At 37.2% G+C, this 14,161-nt stretch overlaps 2 protein-coding genes across 2 annotated transcripts; one reads left to right on the top strand and one right to left on the bottom strand.

Moving 5' to 3' along the window:
• Nucleotides 1-471: 471 nt before the first annotated feature.
• lgals2b (lectin, galactoside-binding, soluble, 2b) lies at nucleotides 472-3,516 on the bottom strand. The gene is made up of 4 exons (XM_052598999.1): nucleotides 3,473-3,516; nucleotides 2,384-2,463; nucleotides 1,974-2,130; nucleotides 472-720 (listed from the first exon to the last, which is right to left on the bottom strand). Exons 1-4 carry the CDS (start codon nucleotides 3,473-3,475, stop codon nucleotides 574-576), a joined length of 387 nt encoding a protein of 128 aa, XP_052454959.1. The 5' UTR covers nucleotides 3,476-3,516; the 3' UTR covers nucleotides 472-573.
• Nucleotides 3,517-5,353: 1,837 nt separating this feature from the next.
• kynu (kynureninase) lies at nucleotides 5,354-13,688 on the top strand. Its single transcript, XM_052598991.1, has 14 exons — nucleotides 5,354-5,560; nucleotides 6,360-6,521; nucleotides 6,644-6,764; nucleotides 7,640-7,722; nucleotides 8,070-8,131; nucleotides 8,209-8,280; nucleotides 8,361-8,435; nucleotides 8,512-8,658; nucleotides 9,601-9,699; nucleotides 9,819-9,892; nucleotides 9,985-10,037; nucleotides 10,301-10,386; nucleotides 12,190-12,420; nucleotides 13,407-13,688. The coding sequence occupies exons 2-14, from the start codon at nucleotides 6,365-6,367 to the stop codon at nucleotides 13,527-13,529; spliced, it is 1,383 nt and encodes a 460-aa protein (XP_052454951.1). The 5' UTR covers nucleotides 5,354-5,560; nucleotides 6,360-6,364; the 3' UTR covers nucleotides 13,530-13,688.
• The last annotated feature ends 473 nt before the right edge of the window (nucleotides 13,689-14,161 follow it).

The raw sequence follows: 14,161 nt of genomic DNA, 5'->3' as shown, positions 1-14,161 counted from the left end.
GGCTTATTTCATGTTCAGAGGCTTAGTAAAATATTCAAGCTAAATAAAGTTCATTTACCTATAATGATTCAGACAACTGCTGGTGAACTCTTATGGGGGCACGTGTGTATGTGTGTGTATGTATCAGTGTGTATATTAAAAATAAAACTATTTTTTAGAATGTTATATCTTGTATCACAGACATCTTTATTGCATAAGTATCGCTCTCTCTTTCTCATTGAATGTGTTAGTTTCGACAGTTACTGTTAACAATTAATTACAAAAACAATTGATTTCAAAATGATTACCCTCTAAATTAACTATGAATCTGTAATTTCCTAAAAGACAACATTTGTTTGAATTTAAAAGTAGTTTTCCCAAACTCTGCTATTAATTTCTGACGTTATATTAATAAATTTTTTAAGGCTGCAGCTTCATCATCATTGAAAGAGAAGCGCCTCAAACCCAAAGAACACTCAGAGAAACAGCGGGTCATTCTGTCAGTGGATTTATTTGACACACTTTGGGTTTCTTTGGTACATTCAGTGGATATCATCAGAGGTCTGACACATAAGGAACCATTTTCTCATTTGCTCAGTTGATCTTAATGCTGCTGATCTTCACGTCTCCCGTCACGTGCACGTGTTTGAAGACGTCGTCACCCAAGCGGTTGGGGAAGCTCATCATGGTGCCCCCCGGGAGCTTGATGTAGAAAGTGTCATTGTTGAAGGTGATGCTAAGCTGTTGGAGGAGAGACATGGAAGTCAGGTCTTTTAACAGGTGTAGAGAATCACAGTAACTTCCAACATCATCCACTAACTAACCACAAACAAACACAACACTGTCTTTATCTTCAGCACTACTGCTATTGATCTAGCATTTCAAATCTACAAATGTCTGTCTGTAAGATTTGGAAGCTTGTTTCTAAATTAAGTGGTGGGAAAGAAAAACAAAATAGAATTGTGACTTGGAATTGCAAGAAGAAAAAAAAACGGAACTGGTTAGAAAAGAGGTTTATACATCGTTAACACTTTAGTATAGGGTCCAGTTCACACTGATAACTACTTGCTTATTAACATGTCTATTATTAACATATTGGCTGTTTATTAGTGCTTATAAAGTACATATAATGCATGACATCCATAATCCTACCCAATTCCCTAAACTTAACAACTACCTTATAAACTATAATAAGCAGCAAATAAGGGGTTAAATGAGGCAAAACTCATAGTTAATGGTTAGCTAATAGTGAGAATTGGACCCTAAAATAAAGTGTGACCCAACTATTTGAAAATCTGGAATCTGAGGGAGCAAAAAAATCTAAATATTGAGAAAATTATCTTTAAAATTGTTCAAATGAAGTTCTTAGCAATGCATATTACTAATCAGAAATCAAGATTTGTTATATTGAAGGTAGGAAATTTTAAAAAAATATTTCTGGAAATTGATCTTTACTTAATACCCTAATGATATCTTTCATAAAAAATAAAACAAATATATAATTTTGACACATAAAATGCATTTTTGACTATTGCTACAAATATACCTGAGCTACTTGTGACTACACACACAATATAAGTCATCCTCAAACCTCTGAGCGGTGGGCGGTTTATTGCTTGAGTGGTTGATATGTGCAAAGGGTGACGCTTTATGACTCTGTGTCATGAGTTACTGTTATCTATCAAAGACTAAAGCTGGGAACTAACCCAGATACAGCAATCACTGGGGAACTGGGGAAAGAACACAGATAAAGCACTGAAGCAACATAAATGACAACGGCAAAGTGTGTGGATGCCAGATTTAGACTTTTTAAACATCAGGAGTTCAGAAAGATGAGAGTAAAGCATCTTGTGGAAAAAGTGCTGTAAATAAAGAAAACTCTACTAGATTAACGTGTCATTTTTAAATGCTTTTGATTTTTCATGAATGCGTGACCGTGCTGCTGGTTTGAGTTGTTCGCGGTGTGGGCGAGGTCAAAGGTCACCAGTGCTCACCTTGAACTCTTCACCCTGTTGAAAAGGGAAGCAAGGTTCCTGATGCTCGTCGCCCCAGCCTCCATGGTTGGAGTTGCACACGATGACGTTGCTGTTAAAGCGAGGGTTGAAGTGAAGAGCGATTGTGTCTGCGTTGTGACCGATGTTGATGGAGAACCTGAGGACAGAGAGACGGACGGTTGGAGACATGTGTGCTCACGTTATTTGCAGAAAATGTTATATAAGCCTGTTCCAAAAGTGGTTTCTTGTCACTGTTGCCTTTAGCTTGCTCAGTTGGGGATTACAAGACAATTCTCCTTGATTTAATTGCACTAAACTAAATTTTACAATTTCAACACTGTTACTGTCATTATAATACTTTTAATTGCATAAATGATTATTGCATAAAGTTGAAAAGTAGGTGTACGCACGCTTCACAGCCGGGTTTAGTCTTTCCAGAGACCTTCATCTCCATCCCGGCCTTAAAGCTCATGTCCTTTATGGTGAACACCTGAGAGAGATGAGAGAGGAAAACACCGTGAACAGTTCAAGACATCGCTCTCAGGTGGCTTTGTCTTTCACATTTCTGTTTTAAAATCACAATATTATTGATATAGCATGAGATGGACACAGTTGTGAGAGATTCACATGCTCTTTTATTCTTCAGGGATGTTTAACCTGTGATTCTGTCGATAAGAGGAACAGTTGTTGGACAGAATGTGTTATCTGAGCGGCCAAACCCATCGTTAATAATAAACCTCAGATAATAAAGTCATAAAGAGGTGAACAGGAAGATCCATTGAGCAAATATTTGATCCAACGCCTTAAACGTGCCACGAGACGACATACAGATCCTGACATTATTCTGACAGACTGATGGATACAGAGTGAGACGAATGCTGGAGACTTCGAAGAAAACCAAATATCAGCGACACATTTCCAGATGTTACTCAATGGTTTAGATGGCTTTAATATATCTGTACACTCTGAAAAAAAAAAGATGCTGGGTGGTTTCAACCCAACTTTGCATAAAATATGAATGAACTCAAATGTTGGGTTAACTTTTTACATTACATGTTTAACCCAAAAGTTGGGTTAGTCCTAGTTCAGATTCAGCTGTACAGCTCAGAGAAAATAATTTATTTAAATAATTTTTGGGCTATTCTCCATGCCTTGAAATCATGAAATTAAATCGGATGGTTTACAGGTTTATTTTTCAGCTGAATAATAAGCAAATCATATAAAGTCTTTAAAATGAAACTCATTCAGGATAATTTCATGTTACTTCTTAACGCTATAACAATTCAACTGAATAATAATTTAATTCATTTTGCAATCACAGTGTTGCTGCAGTGAGATTCTCCAGAGGAAACAGTGATTTCATCAGTTCACGCTTTTGATTTTCAACACAACGAAGAGCTCAGAGTCATTGCGGATCACAAACGCTCTGAACAACACAAAGAGGACAGGACAGAACAGGACAGAATACAGAGCCAGTGGAAGGAAGTGATGTCACTCACCATCTTGTTGAGTTGGTGGAGCTGCAGCTGTGTGTCTCGTTCACCTGCCGCCCCTCATTATAAACCCAGGAGGCGGATCCAGAAACTCCAGCCAATAGGAGCAGAGCAGAGGCTGAGCCAATCACACTCACCGACCGAATCAATATGGCTGTTATCTCAGAGATACCGTCATGAATAGACTGATTGATTTCATCTCAGTGGTCCAAAGAAACATGACATTATCACACCACACTGTCCACACATCTTCAAAGAGCTTTTTTTCATACAAACAGATGCTCAGAATGTTTTTTGGGGAATCTACACAAGTTTTGTTTCAGCTTATAGAGCAGGAATCAGCTGCTGTTCATTGATGTGCTGTGGTGACGAGTTACACTCCATCTCCAGTCATTACTAAGCTCTTAGTAACCAAAGATTAATTACGTGTTTATTAATTTCCAGTTTCATTGATCACACTGCAGGCCCATTTAAAATGAAGACATTATAAAAATCTGATATACAATTTCCCTCACCTGAAATCTTGATGCTGATTGATGTTTCAGTGGTTTTTGCAGTCAAATGTTGGGTTTCTTCTGTTTTCAGTAGTTTTGATTTCTGTGAGCTGTTTTATAGAGGATTATAGGCTTGCTGCGGTGGTCTGTGTTGATGGTTTTACGTCCTCGTTTGGATTTTTTTATAAAAATAAACAATTTAGTTCAGTTAGAGACCAGATGCTACAATTAAGGATTAATATTCACTTCCAAAACAAACTGCAAAAGCACCTGTGTGGAAATATTTGGGATTTTAAAAAGGCTGTTGACTTGGCATTTGCAGAAAATGCAGAACGTTTTCTGTGAGGGGTATTGTACTGAAAGTACTTACAGATTGTACAGTATATAAACCATTACACCTATGGTATGGAGAGTCCCCATAAACCACATATGCATAATGCATGTGTACGCCTGTTTGTTAATGTCAATCACAGGAAGAATGTTTGAGACTCAGCGTAGCATTCACAGTCTTTAATGAAGAAAACACAGGAACTGAGCATACACTCATAAAGACAAGTAGATCCAACAAAAACTGAACCCAAACGCAGAGAGTTAAATACAAAGTATAATTCAGGAAACACAGGGGCACAGGATCATAATCAGACTAAATGAGGACAGGAACATGACCAAATAAGGACAAACAGGAACAGGGGCAAACACCACATAGACAGCCCAGAATCCTGACACATGCATAGTAACTAGCCGTAATAAAACTGAACTTGAGCACTTGAACACTGAGAGACACCCATTAGTTTGTCTTTCTTTTCCAAGACCTAGGCATCTGGGTTAGTTGTTACAACTGGGTTTGTTGTCTTGCTGTTAAACTAACCCAGAGTCTTCACACTTTACATCTAACAGCCAGAACATCAATAGCACAAACAACTTGCACAAAAATTACTACACAGGCACACAATAAACACAATTTAACTTTGATGAGTTCAACTACAAAGCAAGGACTGCATCACAAAAATGAATGAAGTATAAAAAGTTTGTTTCAAAATGAGTTTTCTCCTCTACGAGCTGGTGTGTTTGCCACAGGGCTGTACTTCCTCACATGAGGAATAAAGTTTAAACTGAGAATGTGTGAAGAAGTCAATTAGACCAGAGATTTGTTACTTGTTTCTTATTTGAGAGACTGGAAGTGTTACAACTGACCCGTGTTACAAAACCTTGTGTAATTTACTTGTTTTAAACTGGGCTATAGTATGGTGCATTTTTATTTGTTTTGTTAATAAAAGTTCTATGCTTAATATAAACTAGTTTGTTTTTGTCCATTCAAGCAATTGACGCAGAATTGCCGCTAATTTGAAAGTGAAAGTAAAATGACTTTTTGAAAGGAATGAGAGCAAGGAAAAGAGGAACCTCCAGCAAACCCGTATTACCGGTGCTGTCACACGTTCATTGACCGGTGGAAACATTTCCTCATCCTCACGATATAGAAGATGACCAGCGAATGTGTTTTCTGTTGGTCAGTCATTTTTCACGCTCTGGATATGATCTGTAACAGTGTGATAGATTCATAACGTTCATCTGAAGACTCCTCTGCATGTCTCACAGACAGGTATGTTTACTTACAATCACAATATCATTTACATGTACTGCGCCTTTAAGACACAAACGCTTGGTTTGTGCAATTTGTGAAAGATTAAAAAAAAAAATTACTGGAAAATGAGATGAAAATACAGAGGTGGAGAATCATTGAAAGGGAAAATAAAATAGTTGAAATTGAAAATACAGAAATCTTTACATCTGTAACGTTTACTGGTACTTTTGCTGTTTTTCATCTTCCATGGAGAATAAGTGGATCTCAGGTAAATGAGTTGTGTGCAAAGTGCAAAGGCTACAAACTCTGCTATATCATCAACATTTACAGTTACAACATGCTTCAATCATAATTCACTGTTTGCATATGCTTTTATTCATTATGGTTGACTGCATTCACCATATATATGTTAATCTGACATATTATAGTCCCAAAACAAAATACAATAATCTGCTATGATGGTTAACTTAAGCATCAGACATAATAACAAAGAGCAGTCAGTCAATGGACTGAGTCTGTGTTACACGTGTTCAGTTTCACACTGAAAGCAGAAGTGAGTCCATGAGCAAGAACTCATGAACAGGATCTGTGTGTGTGTGTGTGTGTGTGTGTGTGTGTCTTCTGAAGCGTCCTGAGAGACAGCAGGACAAGTGGAAATCAGGAAATGATGCAGATCTCTAGAAATCATTAGCTCAGGTCTGATGTGTTTGCCCACGGGGTCAAAGTGCAGAGCTCAAAGTGAGTCTCTGCAGCTGTGGCTTTGACTTCTGGACGTATTTGTAAAGAGATTTGTGAAGCTCGATTGCTCTGAATGCAGTGCTGATGATGGAGAGCGTGCAGCAGACGATCACGAGGGTCTCGGAGGAGCTGAACTGCAGTCCCACGTCCCTCAGGGTGGCCGAACATCTGGACCGACACGATGAGCTGAGGCTGCTGCGCCAGGAGTTCCTCATACCCAAAATATCCGACCTGCCACCGTGTGAGTGACCGACCTACTGTATATCACAGCATGAGATATGACTCTGATTATATCAGCGTGATGGAGTGTTTGCTCAAATTCGTATATCATCTGATTTCTGGCGATTTCTCATCTGTTTTTAGCGGATTTGTCACTTGTGGATGGTTCTGAAGATTGTATTTATTTAGCTGGGAATTCACTGGGTCTCCAGCCGAAAAACACCAAAAAATACATCGAAGAGGAGCTGGAGAAATGGGCCACAATGTGAGTCATCTGTCTTGATTTCACTTCATCTACAGCGATATCATTGACTTGATTGCAAATAAATGCACAGACACTATTTAACTGAACAGAGATGACATAACTGAATTCAATGATGAACTGCCTTTAACTATCATTTTGCATTATTGAGACACTGTTTTCATAATGAATGTTGTTCAGTGCTTTGATGTAATGTATTTTTTTTAAAGCGCTATATAAATAATTTACTTGACTTGATTTATAAGCTGATAAATACTCAATCAGTTTCAGAAAAAATATTATATTAATATTTCCCCTAAATCATAAAGTAATTTAATTTAATTTACATTTACATTATTTATTAAATATTTAACTATATATTTATATTTCAGGCTTTAGATGGCATTTAGGTCAATGCGTTTTTCTATATTTATTAGAATAATATTTTACTTGCTTGTTTTGTTAAAATATATTTCTATTCTAAATTATAAATAATTATTTATTTATTTATTATTTATTTAATTTTCTATTTATATTTTAGGGTTTAGGATGGCATTTTGGCATCGTCATTTTTCCATACATTTTGATAAGTAGAAGCTTGTTCTCTGTATTTATTCATATTTATTTATATATAAATATTTCTTTATATTTCTATATTTTAACTTGTTAAATTTTTAATTTAATTTAATTTTAAAAATAACAACAACAACAAAAAACACTTTAATGTAACTGGTAAACAGGTTGTTTACTGAAACATGTTTTTTTTTTTTTTCATTGAAATTACTACATTTTTTTCTTCTATTGATAAGCACTGTTTAAATTAATTAGATAAAATAAAATAAATGCTTTGGAGGAAATCACATAATACTGCAGTGACCGTAATCACATGTTGTTTCCAGTGGTGTCCATGGTCACCTGAAGGGGTCGCGACCTTGGGCCTGGGCTGAGGAGACCCTGGAGGAGCTGATGGCAAAGATCGTTGGTAATTAAGAGCTTCTTAACTAAGAGTTTGTTATTGAGCTCAGTTGGACAGAGAGAAGCCATATGTCTGTCTGTAGATAGAGTGTGTAAAGTTAACAGGGTAAACAGGGTTAAGAGAGGACTTTACCCCCACATTTAGTCCCTGGAGCTCCTGATTTAGCCAAACTGCTTTTATGGACATGTGTATCTGTATTTGTGTGTGTGTGTGTGGGGTGGTGTTAGCGCAGTGCACTTAACCCCTAGTTGCTCTAGAGGCGTGCGACCTCTGACATATATAGCAATTGTAAGTCACTTTGGATAAAAGCATCAGCTAAATGAATAAATGTAAATGTGTGAATCTGTAAATAGGTGCTAAACCTGAGGAAGTGGCTCTGATGAATGGACTGACAGTCAATCTGCATCTTCTGATGGTAAAAAAACAATCGCAAAAACATTTGCACATTTTTTTTCTGCATATTGATTTATAAATATTTTATGCCCCTCTCAGCTTTCCTTCTACAAACCGACTCCAAAACGCTATAAGATTCTTCTAGAAGACAAGGCCTTTCCATCAGACCATGTATGTGCGCCTAAATGAATCCTAACATTATTTCGATGTGAACATTACTGGATAAGTCATGTCTGTGTGTGAATGTGCAGTACGCCATTGAATCTCAGATCCGGCTGAGAGGATTGGACGTAACCGACAGCATGCTGATCATTACACCAAGACAGGTAATGACATCACTTCCTCTCAGTGTGGGCAGTATGGCAGGAAGTGCTCTGTGAGCGTGTGGATTGGCCGTTTCAGGGTGAAGACACCATCAGGACGGAGGATATCGAATCGGTCATCGAGCAGGAGGGCGACGCTATCGCTCTGGTCATGCTCAGTGGTGTTCAGTATTACACCGGTCAGCTCTTCAACATGGAGGCCATTACCAGAGCAGGACACGCCAAGGTGAATCTGTCATGGACCGCAGTGAAACGTCATCAGAACACTAACAAAATCAGAATGTCACTATTATACTATCATGACATCAGAGATTAAGGGATTATATTTGCTTCTGTCGAGACACATATGAGTATGATTTTAACTTTCAAATTAAAAAAATAATCAAACCTAAAAGAGATTCACCAATCAGTAAAGTTACTGTTATCATGGAAAAGTGAACCGCAACAGGCTCAGTACTGACCGTTCACTCATACTGGGTTAAAGGTTGCATAGAGGCTCACAATTTCTGGTAAATTTGTGGTAAAATTCCAGGATTTTTTTGCAAACTTCCTGAAAATTATCGACATTTTTGGAAAGTTTCAGGAAATTTACCAGAAATGCTTTGCTTCTTTGCAACCCTTTGTTTTTTTGATGTAATTGATTTATTGATAAATAAGAAGTCTAACCTGTTCGTCTGAATATATATATATATATATATATATATATATATATATATATATATATATATATATATAAAAGAGAGTCAAATATTGTAAATCACATTTGTGAATTGACAACATCCTTAACTTAACTGTGCTCCAAGGGATAAGTGGTTAATTTAATAAATGCAATTATTATTAAACTACACAATCTTTACACAGTTTTTAAGCAAAGTTTGCAGTGTAAGTTACAATATTCAAACTACAAATATATTTTATACATGGATAGAGGGAAAATAAATGGAAAAAATACTTTTACTATAAATCTCATGTTGTGTTTGGCTCACATACACACATATGCTTTAATCCCAGTATCAGAATGTGAAGGAAAAGTCACCTATATTTTTGTAGTGAACAGATTTATTGTTACAAAGAACAGATTGTTTCAAAGCAGCTTCGCAGTAATAAACAGGAAAACAACAATGATCTTCAAATATTTTACACAGAATGTGTGTGTGTGTGTGTTCAGGGGTGTTTGGTAGGGTTTGATTGTGCGCATGCCGTAGGAAACGCAGAACTGCAGCTTCATGACTGGAATGTGGATTTTGCATGCTGGTGCTCTTATAAGGTATAACAGAGCCTGTGTAGTGTTTGTTCATTAATTCATTTTTATTTATTCCTGTTGTATAATCGTGTTAGATATATGGTGCATCGGTGTTAGTAATGCTGAGTCTGTGTTTTATTCAGTATGTGAACTCAGGGGCCGGTGGTCTGGCTGGAGCTTATATACACGAGAAGCATGCTCACAGCATCAAACCCACGTGAGTATCTCACACTCACACTTGCTCTATAACACACATGAGATGCTCATACAGTGTGTGTGTGTGTGTGTGTGTGTGTGTGTGTGTGTCAGTCTGACTGGCTGGTGGGGACACAACCTGAAGACCAGGTTCCTCATGAACAACGGTATGAGAATCCTGCTGGAATATCAGTCACTGACACAAACATTATGATGATCACTTTAAGTTTTGAGGGAACCCATGGCCTTCTCTCTGCTGACATCCTGTGGACACACATGTAGTTGCATTACACTCTGCAAAGCAGCTTTAGATGCTGTAGATGCTTTTAGATAAGGATTATTTTCTCAAAATTCAGTCCCAGTATATCTGCAATATTATTAATAATAATAATACAAATACTTGAATGTTGATGGAGGAATATATATGCAGAAATGGAGCTTCAGCCTGGTGTTAATGGATTCCGTCTGTCCAATCAGCCTGTTCTACTGGTGTGTCCACTACAGGCCAGTCTAGAGGTCAGTCATCACACAGCACACTCACCATAAAAACATACATACAACCATCATAAAATTTTCAGCCATCATACAACATTTTACAACTTACTGACAACAATTATTTACAAAAATCATAACATACTGACAACCATCTTAAAATATACCGAAATATATCATACAAGCCATCCAACAACATACCAACAACCATTGTACAGCATACCAACGACATCGTACAACATACTGACAATCATTGTACAACATGCCAACAACCATCGTAGAACATCCCGACAACCATCATACAACACACCAACAACATGCCAACAACCATTGTACAGCATACTGACAACCACCTACAACATACTGACAACATGCCGATAAGCATAGTATAACATACCGACAACCATCGTACAACATAACGACAACCATCATACAACATACTGACAACCCGACAACTACCGTACAACATACCGACAACCATTGTACAACATACCGACAACCATCATATAACTTACCGACAACCATCGTACAACATAACGACAACCATCATACAACATACCAACAACCCGACAACCACCGTACAACATACCGACAACCATTGTACAACATACCGACAACCATCGTACAACATACCGAAAACCATTGTACAATATACCCACAACCACTGTACAACATACCCACAACCATTTCACAATATACTGAAAACCATTTTACAACATACCGACAACCATTGTACAACACATCAACAACCATCGTAAAACATACCGACACCCATAGTAAAGCATAGCGACAATCATCGTACAACATAACGACAACCATCGTACAACATACTGACAATCATCTTACAACAAATATACTGACAACCTTTGTACAACATACCGACAACTATCGTCCAACATACTGACAGGCCGACAACCATTGTACAACATACCGAAAACCATTGTACAACATACCCAGAACCACTATAAAACATACTGACAACTATTGTACAACACATCGACAACCATCGTAGAACATACCGACACCCATAGTACAGCATACCTACAATCATCATACAACATAACGACAATCATCTTACAACAAACATACCCACAACCTTTGTTCAAAATACCTAAAACCATCGTACAACATACTGACAGTCATCTAACAACATACATACCAACAACTATCGTACAACACACCAACAACCATTGTACAACATACTGACAACCAATATACCGAAAGCCATCGTACAATATACTGACAACTACCGTACAACATACCGACAACCATCGTACAACATACTAACAACCTGTTTAACATATCGACAACCATCATACAACATATCGACAACCATCGTACAACATACCGACAACCATTGTACAACATACTGACAACCATCGTACAACATACTAACAACCTGTTTAACATATCGACAACCATCATACAACATATCGACAACCATCGTACAACATACTAACAACCTGTTTAACATATCGACAACCATCATACAACATATCGACAACCATCGTACAACATACCGACAACCATTGTACAACATACTGACAACCATCGTACAACATAAAATTTTGAAAAAAACGTAAATTTGTTTACGTTGTTTACTTTTTTGTGAACATTTCTGTACGTGTTATATTTGTGCTATTATAAAGTGACTAATTATCAACAAAAAATAATGAACTGACATAATCCCATTAGGAAACTAATTGACATCATTGATTATATACAACATTCTAAACATTGAAGTCATCTTAATGGATGTAGTTGAATATATTCTCTCATTCTTCATTCTGTCGCATATATCTGACACATTGATTTTCTGGTGTCCAGATTTTTAACCGCACGAGTATGAAGGATCTGAGGAGGAAGTCGGTGCTGCTGACGGGGTATCTGGAGTATCTGATCAGACATTACTACACCAAAGACCCGTCAGCCCCCGAGCAACCCTCGGTTCACATCATCACGCCCTCTGACCCCCAGCAGAGAGGCTGTCAGCTGTCTCTGTGCTTCTCTTGTCCAATCAGAACTGTGTTTCAGGAGCTGGAGAAGAGAGGAGTCGCCGTACGTACTGTTTTATTTTTCTAAAACATTCTGTAATCATTTACTCTCCCTCATGTCGTTCCTAACTACTATGACTTTCATTCTTCTTAAAACACACATTAAGAAACTTTTAATAAATCATGAGAGTTTTCTCTCTCTCCATTGAAGATCCAGGTAACCAAAACAAAGATCCAAAAAGGTCATAAAGGCCTCATAAAACAATTCAGTCGGAATTAAGTGGTTTAATCCAAGTCTTGTGAAGATCGCTTCTTATGATGGACATTTAATTTAAACTTTCAATCCCATACAAACAAACAAAGATCGAATCACATGTGAAAACATGAAAGCTCATTTCGCGCACATTCAACGTACCAACAACCATCGTACGACATACTGGCTGGCTCACGCATCATGCATATGTTCATTTACTATATCCATGTACATGTGTGTTGATCACTGCTTATTAAAGCAAAAAGAAAGAAGCCATTGTTTACAGTGAATTTATAATAACTAAGGGGCGTGGTTATACAACGCAAATCATTGTAAACCATGCCTTCACAGGGCTTTCATTTCATATACCTTAGTAAGGTTTCACAAAATAAAACAGAGCAAATAAAGTGTAATGATATTAATAAAAACAGTATTCTTCCACCAAACAATGTAGTTCCTCAGAATCAGTTGTGGTTGCAACAAAGTGGTTTTGTAGAATAACAGCTTCAAGCAGCTCAGCCAATCAGAAACAAGGACTGAACTGTTAATATGGATTTGTTTTATGATGCTTTTATTATGTTTTGGATCTTGAGTGTTTTGGTTGCATGCAGTGGAGGACTGAAAACTCTTAAAACATTTTAATCTGTGTTGCAAAGATGACAGAATAATGATTTTTGGGTGAACTGGGCCATGAACTCCCACCATTATCATGAGATCCGCCCACAGAGACGGGATTCCATTGACCTGTCGAGTCTCTGTGTGTGTAAGTGTGTGTTGTGTGTCTGTGTGTGTTTCAGTGTGACATGCGAGAGCCCAATGTGCTGCGGGTCGCTCCAGTGCCGCTCTACAACTCCTTCACCGATGTTCACCGCTTCATTACTGCTCTGGGATCAGCGCTGAGCGCCAGCAGAGCCAGATAGACACATGCTATTGGTGCAACGTGAAGCACTTTTATTGGCTGCTGTTGCTCTGTGAAGCTGCTCGTTAACACGACGAGAGCATCGGTGTCCATTACTGATGAACCCAGTTTTATATGCAATTGATTGGAAAACAGCCAATAAATGTTTTTCTTGACATGAGCTAATGATCTGAAGGATGTCAAATGATTTTGTGCCATTCATCTGAATTAGAGTTGTGTAGAACAGCTTAAAAAAAAAAAAAAAAAAAAAAAAAAAAAAACCTTTTTAACATGCATGCTGAAATTAGTGTTTGTTCATCAAACAAGTAATTCTGTTCAAATGGTTTGGTATGTACTGAAATTAAAATGCAATATATTAATTAAAAAAAGACTATAATAGTATCTCAAAGATCCTAAAATACGTTTTCATTTAGTTAAACCTGATGTACTAAAGTAACTGAAACTGAAATAAAAATGAACAAATACCCCCCCCCCCCCCCCAAAAAAAAGACAAAAAACACAATTATTAAAACTTAAAAATTAAAAGGGAAAATATAAAACTAAGAACTAATTCAATTATTATTAAAATTATGCAAATAAGCCATTAATTACTTTTATGTTATGTTCCTAAACCAATAACTAGTTTTGTTGAGA

Source organism: Carassius gibelio, chromosome A6, assembly GCF_023724105.1.
Source record: "Carassius gibelio isolate Cgi1373 ecotype wild population from Czech Republic chromosome A6, carGib1.2-hapl.c, whole genome shotgun sequence".
NCBI lineage: Eukaryota > Metazoa > Chordata > Actinopteri > Cypriniformes > Cyprinidae > Carassius > Carassius gibelio.
Note: the sequence above shows the minus strand (reverse complement) of the source record. Positions and strands in the feature narration are given on the sequence as shown.